Below are 11,392 nucleotides of genomic sequence, written 5' to 3' on the forward strand. Positions count from 1 at the left end.
CAACTCTGGGGGACCCCATAGACGGCAGCCCACCAGGCTCCCCCTTCCCTGGGATTGTCCAGGCAAGAACACTGGAGTGGGTTGCCATTTCCTTCTCCAATGCATGAAAGTGAAAAGTGAAAGTGAAGTTGCTCAGTTGTGTCCGACTCTTATCGACCCCATGGATGGCAGCCTACCAGGCTCCTCCGTCCATGGGATTTTCCAGGCAAGAGTACTGGAGTGGGGTGCCATTGTATGTGAGATGAGTGCAATTGTGTGGTAGTTTGAGCATTCTTTGGCATTGCCTTTCTTTGGGATTGGAATGAAAACTGACCTTTTCCAGTCCTGTGACCACTGCTGAGTTTTCCAAATTTGCTGGCATATTGAGTGCAGCACTTTCACAGCATCATCTTTCAGAATTTGAAATAGCTCAACTGGAATTCCATCACCTCCACTAGTTTGTTTGTAGTGATGCTTCCTAAGGCCCACTTGACTTCACATGCCAGGATGTCTGGCTCTAGGTCAGTGATCACACCATCACGATTATCTTGGTCATGAAGCTCTTTTTTGTACAGTTCTTCTGTGTATTCTTGCCACCTTTTCTTAATATCTTCTTCTTCTGTTAGATCCATACCATTTCTGTCCTTTATTGAGCCCATCTCTGCATGAAATGTTCCCTTGGTATCTATAATTTTCTTGAGATATAAAAATATTTAGCATATAAAGAATGAAATGTTTAGGATGTCCATATATTACCTGAGATATTCTAAAATATTTTTCATTGTTTATCTGAAGTTCAAGTTTAACTAGATGTCCTTTATTTTATCTATGATTTCTACCTGTAACCCTTCTATTCTCAGATAACCTCTTTTAATCTTTTGACATAGATTCCTACAGTTATTTACATACACACATACATGTATGACTTTATAGTTTATGAAATTCCTTACAACCAAGAATTTGATTGGAAATCCTGTGAATGTATATTTACTCCCATTTTATAGATGAAGAAACTGAGACTTAGAAGGAACCAACTGAAGAATAATTTAGCATTGGGAAGATCCTGGGCTCTAATGGAGGACATGGTTACCTAAGGAATATTTACTTCTTTCCAAGCCTAGATCCCTTGTCCTTCTTTTCATCCTAGAGCTTTACAATTTAATTTCAGGCCAGGCCACCTCTCTTAATGATCCCATCCAATCACAAAATCAGCGACTTGGTTGTGGTGGAGCAATGGGGTATGAACTTGGTTGGGATAATTAACTCAGCCACGTAATTGGCCCAATTCTGTGGCAAATTGGGCTTCCCTTGTGGCTCAGCTGGTAAAGAATCTGCCTGCACTGAAGGAGACCTGGGTTGGGGAGATCCCCTGGAGAAGGGAAAGGCTACCCACTCCAGTATTCTGGCCTGGAGAATTCCATGGACTGTATAGTTCATAGAGTCGCAAAGAGTCAGACACAACTGAGTGACTTTCACTTTCTGTGGCAAATTAAGCATGGATTTTTAAAAAAAATTTATATGCAGTTTAGTGAGAGGGCTTAAGATAATATAATTTTGAGGAAATTACTAGTTCTATTTTAACAATGAACTCCATAGTGCAATAACAAGTTTTACCTATATATCTTCTCATGTATAATGTCTGTAGAAACACTGTTCTTCAAAAAAGAATACAGACATAACAAACATCCCAGTGCCCCCTCCCATCCCCCATCATTCATTAGAAGTAGAATTATCATAGAGCTTTGGTCAGGGAGACGTCTGGGAAATTTTAGTAACTAAACTTTTCCAAGCCTCCTTTGTCAGTCTTGGAGACAGCATTGCCTCCTTAGGCAGAACTTACACCTGAGTGGGGCAAAACTGCACAAAATCAATACAGATTCAGGATCAATTATTTTCCAGTTTTATTGAAATGTGGTGACATATAACATTGTATTCAATTAAGGTGTACAACATCGTAATGTAATATATATTTATGTTGCCAAGTGATCACCACAATAAGTTTAGTTTGACATCCTTCACCTCACAGAGTTGTAATTTTTTTTCCTGTGATGAAAACTATAATTTACTGTCTTAGTAGCTTTCAAATATACATATAGTATTGTTAACTATAGGGCTTCCCAGGTGGTTCAGTGGTAAAGAATCTGCCTGCCCATGCGGGAGCCGAAGGAAACGTGGTTTCAATCCCTGGGTCGGGAAGATCCCCTGGAGGAGGAAATGGCAACCCACTCCAGTATTTTTGCTCAGTTCATCAAAGAGTCAGACACGAGTGAGCACGCACAGGCAGAGGAATTGTTAACTCTAGCGCCGCACTGTTCATTGGATTCCCCAGAACTTGTTTATCTTATAACTGAAGTCTGTACCTTTTGACCACCTTCCCTTGTTTCCCCTCCTCACACCCCTCCCCACCCCCTAGGATGCACAGTCTGTTGTCTGAACCGTATCCTTCAGTCCAGATCTAGTCCTCCGTTGTCTCTCAAACTTCGGTGACTGTCCAAGCTACTCTCTGTGTTCTCAGTGGCATCCAGCAGTGGAGAGTGTGCCCTGCCCTGTCTCTGTCCTAATGCAAAGGACCTTAGTCAGCATCTGAATGCTGGGAGATTGGAGCCAAACCCTCTTTCAGCAACTTCTAATATGTCCAAGTGGATCTCTTTCAGAGACTGTCTCGGAGGTGATTGTTTCTGGGCAGGGGGAGCGGAGCGGGGTAGAGTCACTGGTTAACAACTATCCCTCTGTTTGCTACAGTTCCACAGAGCCCACGAACTCGAGCCCTGCTGATCATCAGAGTCAGGCCACCAGTGCCCATGTTCTCTGGGCCGTAGTCAAAAAACCAGGGCCCTAGACCTGCACACAGGTTCTTTCCAGGGAGACACGAGTGACCTGGAGCTGGGCGGAGGGTGAACATGAACACGCTGTCCTCCCGCCTCCCAGGTCTCTGGAGAGGATGGCGGGCAGTCAGCCTCTATATGGGGATTAAAGTAGAAGCCTGACCCTCAGGCTGCAGCCTGACATGTATAGACATGTGTCTCTTTCCGGAAAAGACTAGGAGATGGACATTTCTGATGGGTGCCTTCACACGGAGCCCTGGGGGAACAAGTACCATGACTCCTAGCGAGCCTGTGAAGAACTGTCTATTTGGATGCTCTGATCTCACAGGTCTTCTGGATTCAAGCCCCGTTGGCTTTTGGAGCTAGAGGTTGGAGGACCATTTCTCAGGTGGAGGTCTTAAAGTTGGGTAGTAGATGTTAGGTTCAAGCCCTTCAATCCTCAAGGAGAAGCTGGGTGTCTGTGAGTTCCCCCTTGTTTATTGTATCAATATGCTGCTGTCCCAGGGGTAGGATTTATGGCAGGAGTGTGTCTCGGCATACCTACCTTTTTTTTTTTTTTTCTCATTCGTTTAATGTGTAGGAGGCGCTCAGCTAGTTTCCAGACTTCTTTCAGAGGGAATTGGCCCATGTGTAACCGTAGATTAGCATGACCGCCAAAAGGAGTGAATTCAGGAGCCTCCTACAGAGTGCCAATTTCTTTTTTAAATGAGAAATTCACTGATTATTTTGGTTAATTAAATAACTTGCTTTAGATGAATGAGAAGGAGTAAAGCATATTGTGGTATTTTATCTATTTAGTTGTTCCTAAGATTCACCAAAAGCCTTAAGGCACAGAGCTTTAATTAAAGAAATAAATGCACAGGAGTCAGCCTGTTCTGCTTAAGAGTGTGTTGCTATTTATGAAGCTGGGATTCCCTGGAATTAATTGAATAAAATACGTGGCATTTATATTAAGCAACACTTTAATGTAGTCCCTAGAGTGCTGACATAAGCTGTACAAATGCGTGCCTTTTGGAGATGTTCGGTCTTCTTCTCTTTCTCCTTCTTGCTTTTATAGCAGGGATGTGCTAGGTTTTGGGGATAGAAAGATGAAAAAAATATAGACCATGCCTAAAGGAAAGAGTGATCAACTAGGGGAGACTGACACAGAACAAGTAACTAAAAAAACGGGATGCATGTTGTAGTGGCAATCGGCAAAAGATATATAAAGAACACAACATAAGAGACTGGCTCCTGAGGGGAGAGGAGATGATGAAAATTTTGCAGAGGGAAAACTCCATCATTAGGCTATTGAGGATTAATGGGAATTTATTAGGGAAGAAGGTAAGAAAGGACATTCTTTGCCCGGGAAACAGCAAGTGTAAAGGCATGGTGTGTTTGGAGAAGGACTGTGCATTTGGTTTTCCTGCAGGGTGAAGTCCGAATGGTGGATTGTAGGGATTGATACTGGAGACGTGGGGTTGGGTCATGTCATGAAGGGCTGTGTGTGCAGTGTTTAAGAGTTGACACTGTTGGTTTTTGAGAACCATGAAAAGATTTTAAGTAGGGAAATAGTTTGGTCAATGTCATTTTATAGGGACCTCCCTGGTAGTAGTATGGCAGATAAATGGGGAGACACTAAGTGGGGCTAGTTAGGAAGCTGCCACACCGATCCATATCAGGAGTGACACTGAAGGTCTACATTAAGGGTCGCAGGGATGATTAAACTGGGATAGATTTGATGCAGATTTAAGACATAGAAATCAACGTATCGCATCTGCATTATAGAGAGGAAAAGTAGAAGTCCAGCTTTCTCATCGTGAGTATCTTTGTGAGTGTAAAGTAAAGTAAAGGCAAGCCAGGAAATATAGGAAGTCCCCTACAAATGAACCATCAAAATTCAAGTTGCAACCTGCCAAAGATGTGAACATGTTTTTTCATGTCCAGTCACATAAGTTAGTTCATGATGAAGTTAGTTAGTTAGTCCGATGAAGGGGGGCTACTGTACGAAAAAGACCAGGTAGGCGGTTAGGATGTGGGCGGGTCATGAGTACAGTTTGGATGGAATGAATGTGATGTGATCATTTACATTAAGTCATTAAGTAGGTAAGGGTTCAGAGAAGGCAATGGCAACCCACTCCAGTACTCCTGCCTGGAAAATCCCATGGACAGAGGAGCCTGGTAGGCTGCAGTCCATAGGGTCGATAAGAGTCAGACACGACTGAGCAACTTCACTGTCACTTTTCACTTTTCACTTTCATGCATTGGAGAAGGAAATGGCAACCCACTCCAGTGTTCTTGCCTGGAGAATCCCTGGGATGGGGGAGCCTGGTGGGCTGCCGTCTCTGGGATCGCACAGAGTCGGACACGACTGAAGTGACTTAGCAGCAGCAGCAGCAGCAGGTAAGGGTTAAGCTTGGATACTTAATGGATAATGGATAATGAAGAATATGTGGTAGCAATGGAACACCAAGTAGAGACATTCCCTAGACAGTTAGATTTATGTGATTAGAGTTCAGGGTTAAAGTCAGAGCTGTGCACATAAATTTGGGACTCACCAGCCTGAGGCTGAAAAGAAAAGATCAAAGAGAAGGGAGACCTAGCAGTGTGCTGCCAGCATTTCCATCCATCTACCCCACCCACTCATCTTCCTAGTTGCCCTTCCATTCAGTCAGCAGAAACTTATTTCCTGAGAACTTGTGACAAGCCAGGGACAGGGATTATGACAGGTATTGTGTGAATCACAGAGATGGATAAGATGTACATTTTACTCTTAAAGGATTCCCAGGGGGTTGGGGAGGTAGGGTAAATCACGTTTTACCATCTGATCCAGCAATTCCACTTCTGGGTGTATGCCCAAAATAATTGAAAGTGGGATCTCAAAGAGGTATTTGTAGTACCCCTTTTCATAACAGCATAATTCACACTAGCTTAAGAGTGGGAGCAATTCAGTGTGCATGGATGAATGAATGGATTACCAAAATGTGGTAAATATGCATACATACAATGAAATATTATTCAGCCTGAAAAAGGAAGAAAATTCTGACACATGTTCCCATGTTGATGAACCTTAACGACATTATGCTAAGTGAAGTAAACCATTCATGAAAATGAAGTAAATAAATAGCAATATGCCTTTTGTTCTTTCAAAAGAAAACAGAAAGAAAGAAGGAAAAGAAGAATGAGGAAGAGGGGAAGAGTAATTTTATTTGACTTCCCTCATTTCAACTTTCATCCCTCATCACAGTGTTCCTTCTGCATATCCTTGAGGATTTTGATATTTATATCATAATTCAAGAGACATCCACCTCAAAAATTGTTTTGACATGAAAAGCCAGGAAATTTTATATGATATGAAAACATTTTATGCTGCCCACTTCATATATTATTTAAAAGGAAAAAAGAAATAGTAGTGTCCTTTGTCTGAAATTTGAACAGAATATAGAATGAATAAAAAATTGGTATGTTTTCATTGTTTTAGGTAAAACTTTTATTGGCGTCAAGTTGACTGGAATTTACAACCATCTGAGGACAGTTTTGATGCCAAAACTTTTAGTGCTTAAGCAGCTCCATTATGCTTTTTCAGAAATATACTCAGCCATCAACTGGAAAACCACTCTCTAAAAAATGTAGTGGGGAAATTACTCACAGAACTTACTCTCAAATCTCTTCCATATATGCCCTGTAATGGAGTTAGTCTTCCTTGAAGGATCTTAGACTTCAAACTGGAACTTCTGCTACGGAGTCATCTTCCATTAAATGATAGACCCTCATAAAAGTCACTGAAAGAGTGTAGACATTTCCAAAAGCAGCACAGAATTGAAGTTTCATGAGCTTGTTTTAAAGACACAGATGCCTATAGTTACAGAAAAATAGTATTACAGAGGACCAAAGACTTGGAAAGGATGGTCATCCAGCGTATCATTTTCCCTCAGTGGCACAGGATGACTCACTTGGTCATTATCTATTTGGTTCTTAAACATTTCCAGTGAAGGCAGTTCTGAAGTCTGCCATGGGGATGTCCAGTGGGGCTTATTTCCAAAATCAAGTGGGAGCCAAAGGATTTTCTCCTGAAATTCTTAGCCCATCAACTAATTTGTCTTCATTGCTATTTTTGTTATTGTTGTTCAGTCACTAAGTTGTGTCTGACTCTGCGTGACCCCATGGATTGAAGCACACCAGGCTTCCCTGTCCTTCACCACCTCCCAAAGTTTGCTCAAACTCACGTCAGTTGAGTAGGTGACACCATCCAACCATCTCATGCTTTGTCGTCCCCTTCTCCTGCTGCCCTCAATCTTTCCCAGCATCAGGGTCATTTCTAACGAGTCAGTTCTTCACATCAGGTGGCCAAAGTATTGGAGCTTCAGCTTCAGCATCAGTCCTTCCAATAAATATTCAGGACTGATTTCCTTTAGGATGGACTGGTTGGATCTCCTTGCTACCTAAGGGACTCTCAGGAGTCTTCTTCTGCACCACAGTTCAAAAATATCAATTGTTTGGTGCTCAGCCTTCTTTATGGTTACTTTCTTGTTCTACATAATTCAGTAACAATCTTTATTCACATCGAGCCAGTTTATCTCATTGATTTTGTGACCAAATGAAATAAGTTGTCTGCTCATAATGCGTTAATTCATCTCCTCCCAGTTTTCAATTCAACAATGATATGCTTTGATTTCCTATTTATTAAGGAGGAAGAACAGAAGGAGCTGGGGATATTTGCAATCTTGTAAGGTCTGATATGAACATAATGGTATTATCATAGACAATTTTAGGTATGTAGAAGTTTGTTGCTTCCCCAATTATCCTAGAGGGCTTTGTGTTGACAACACAAGTTAGTTGTTTTTGAAATACTGCCACCTGACTTTCTATCACATGTCATTTCATTTGTGCTAAACATGTCTTAAATAATGAGCTGATACGTACCTCTCTTTTATAGCCATATTTGCTTACTTGTTCTATTTTGTTTTTTAAAGAGGAAATATTTTGTCAGTGATTCTGAAAATACTTGGGAAAAATTACTGTGACTTGTGCTATTAGAGTAGTTAACAAGGCAATCTAAAAAAAAAAGGAAATAATTTTAAAACTTGGAGCTCTGGCTCTGTTTTTCATAGAGCAATAAATACTGTTGAATAGATATAAAGCTCTGCAGTGCAGCTAGGGATAATAATCAAAATATTTATCAACCAATAAGTAAGGTGTGGGCTTCCCTGGAGGCTCAGACAGTAAAGAATCCACTTGCAATGTAGGAGACCTGGGTTCGATCCCTAGGTTGGGAAGATCCCCTGGAAGAGGGCATGGTAACCCACTCCAGTATTCTTTCCTGGAGAATCCCCATGGACATAGGAGTCTGGTGGGCTACAGAGTGTCTGGGCTCGCGAAGAGTCAGACATTACTGAGCAAATATACACAGCACACACAAGGTAGGGTGTGGGGCTTCATAGGGGGCTCAGTCATAAAAAAAAAAAAACCCGCCTGCCAATGCAGGAGATATAAGAGATGATGGTTCAATCCCTGGGTTGGGAAGATCCCCTGGAAGAAGGCATGGCAACCCACTCCAGTATTCTTGCCTGGAGAATCTCATGAACAGAGGAAGCTGATGGGCTACTGTCCATTGGGTTGCAGAGTTTGATAGGACTGAAATGACTTAGCATGCATGCATGCAAAGTTGGGTGTACTGCCCAATCCAAATGGGTATGGCCTTAGCTCAGGTACAGGTGTTAAACCTTTAGGTGCTCAGTTAGGGATGAGATACTAGGGAGGAACACCAGAAGGTTTAGGACAGCAGTCATCTACCAGCCATATATCATGAGTTTAATACTCCTACAAACTAGTTCTGCTGGACAAGAACATCCTACCTTGCAGCAGCCCAATCTGTACATCAAGGATTGAAATTTACATTTTTATTGGGGATTGGTGGAAATGGAGACCTCAGTTGTAGAAAATCCCATATGCTTCTTCCAAGCTGCTGATCTCTTGAGTCTTCAGGAGGTTTGACTGAGGGGGCAGAGGAGGCAAAGAGGAGACTGAGGGTCGTGTCCCTGCAGTCAGTGGATCTTGTCCCTGAAATGCCTGGGTCCTCCTACCCATTGTCTTACTTACCTCTGTTTCCCCAACACCTCGACCTACTTGTGGCTCAATAACAAAAGATGAATGAGTGATTGAGAGTGATTGACTGGCTGTTTCAAATTGTGGGCTTTATTATTATTCAGATATGATGAGGCCAGCATATCAGGAGATGATTGTCTTGGGAAAGAACCCTTACTCACAGTTCCCAAGAGGAAGGGCATGTCACATCATGCAGGGGCCACAGAGGGAAGCACCAGGGTGGGGCAGGAGGCAGAAGGAGTGAGGGCAAAAGGTGGGCAAAAGCTGATATTGTGGTTTCTGTGGGAAGAAATGAGTGAGGCATAGTAAATAATCCACATGGTGTCCACAACATTCTGTGTGGTATATATTGTTTATATTCTCATTTTTATACATGAGGAAGTAGGAGCCTTGAGAAATTGCATAACTTAGTCAAGGTCACAGAGAATTGTGATATGATGCTCTTATTCTCTCTGTTATACTCCATTTTCCATTTGTTTTATTTCAGTTATTTGCTTGTGTGTCTGTTGATGCAGTTACTTTGAGCAGTTCGAAATGTTGGACAGTCCTTCTTACCTGTGTGTGTCCAGTCTCTGTCAGAGCGTGGGCTCCATAGAAACCTTTGTTTAATCAATCAGTAAGGCCTCCATCACCTTCCTCTTTAATTTGAGCAGGCTAATCAGCAGCCCAGTGATGGTACAGGAGGTGTCCTGGAAGGAGACCTTTTTTAAGGCTTTCTGTTCTTTATCTGACATCCTCTGAGACTGGGAACATGGGAATAAAGAAATGAATGATTCTGCAAATGGTTATTTCTGTTTTTTGTGTCACTTATCCCTTTCTTAATCTGGGTTCCCTGATGGCTCAGTTGGTAAAGAATCTGCTTACAATATAGACCAAGGTTCAATCCCTGAGTCAGGAAGATCCCTTGTAGAAGGGAATGGCAACCCACTCCAGTATTCTTGCCTGGAGAATTCCATGGACAGAGGAGCCTGGCAGGCTACAGTCCATGGGGTAGCACAGAGTCGGACACGACTGAATGACTAACACTTTAATCTGGGTTCCACAGATGCCTGCTTTGTAGGATACAGCCTGAAAGAAGTATGTGAGATGTCTGCTCTGTCCTTGGGAAAGTTAAGTGAATGTGTAGAACTTATACCCAATGGAATATTACAGGAAAGTGAATGGGGAAGGCAGAGCTACTGTCCTTGTCAGATGGCGGCTCTCCTGATTATCTCCTCTGCCTTTTCTCCCTTCCAGCTTGCCACCCATCCTGTTCTGCGTGTGCAGGGATGAGCCCACACAACTGCACAGCCTGTTGGCCTTCCCACATGCTGTTGGATGGGGAGTGCCTCTCCCAGTGCCCAGATGGGTACTTCAACCAGGAAGGCAGTTGTACAGGTGAGTGTGTAACCCATATGTTGTCTTCATACAACCTGGCTCTGAAATTAGCAACCGTGTCATACCAAGGCACTAGACTTGGGCTGTGAGTCCTTCTGAGTGAGGAAAACACGTGAAATTCTGTTCATCCAATAGGAAATATGGATGACGTGAAAAATGAGAATCAACTTGACCCTCCGCATATAGTGAGGGGTGATGGGGGCCATCAAGGAGATGAACTGCTGCAGGCTCTCATGCATTTGTGCAAGAGCAGGCCTTGGCCTCACCTCTGCAGTCCTCAGCCCCTCTTCCCCCAGCTGCAGCCTAATAGAGCAAAAAGGGAAAGGGTATTTATTTCCTTCCTTGACACATCAGCCCAATATGTTTTTAAGAGCACCTGTATATTTCAGTGACAGAGATTTTAAGAATTACAAGTTCAGATTAGTGAAGGGTTTTATTGGAATCGACAAAATACTAAAATTTAAGCACCTTATTGTAGCTCTGTGTTTTCTTGTCGCTAGAGAAAAAAAGAAAAGACAAACACATTCTATCATGATTATGGTTTTATTTCTAAAAATAGACTGCTGAGGCCGACTGATAGGGAAAAAGCCCATCATTATAAAATTGTTTGATTTTTGGTTCTGGCATTGGAAAACACGTAGTAAATGTGTAAAATATTTTTGAAATAAATGAAAACTTGTCAGATTCATCAAGCCTCAACTCCAAAGAGGAAATTTAATGTGAATACAAACTTAGATGATTGAAGATCAATATTATTTTCCTGGAATTTTCTTCTACAAGTAGCTTTTTAATCTCTGTAGGTCCCTGATGGGTTGTTTCACTTGAAACACTCAATTAAGCTCAGTGGGGAGAATTCTTGGTTTCCCTGTCCCTGGGGTTGTCCTTGAAAACTGTGGTCTTTCCTACTGTGCCCTCACCCTTGCCCAGTTGGTTTCGTCTGTGGAAAATTGTTTGGGGGTAGAAAGTCTGAGTATCTGTAACTCTTCTCTGCCCATGCTTCTGCCTGCCTGAGACCAGCAGATGAAAGGTACTTTTATAGGGAAGAATAAAAAAATCTGGCTACAGGTTGAATCTGTTTCTTCTACTTTCTGTTGCTTCCCTAAACTGAAAGGATATTGTCTGTACAT

At 42.3% G+C, this 11,392-nt stretch overlaps 1 protein-coding gene across 1 annotated transcript in view; it reads left to right on the top strand.

Moving 5' to 3' along the window:
- Positions 1-11,392, top strand: part of FRAS1 (Fraser extracellular matrix complex subunit 1) — a 535,710-nt gene that overhangs the window by 299,259 nt on the left and 225,059 nt on the right. Inside the window, exon 19 of the mRNA XM_010845896.1 lies at positions 10,125-10,265. Coding sequence (XP_010844198.1) covers positions 10,125-10,265 — 141 coding nt within the window. The remainder of the gene's footprint in view (positions 1-10,124; positions 10,266-11,392) is intronic.

This window comes from Bison bison, unplaced genomic scaffold, assembly GCF_000754665.1.
Source record: "Bison bison bison isolate TAMUID 2011002044 unplaced genomic scaffold, Bison_UMD1.0 scf7180017864228, whole genome shotgun sequence".
NCBI classification, from domain to species: Eukaryota; Metazoa; Chordata; class Mammalia; order Artiodactyla; family Bovidae; genus Bison; species Bison bison.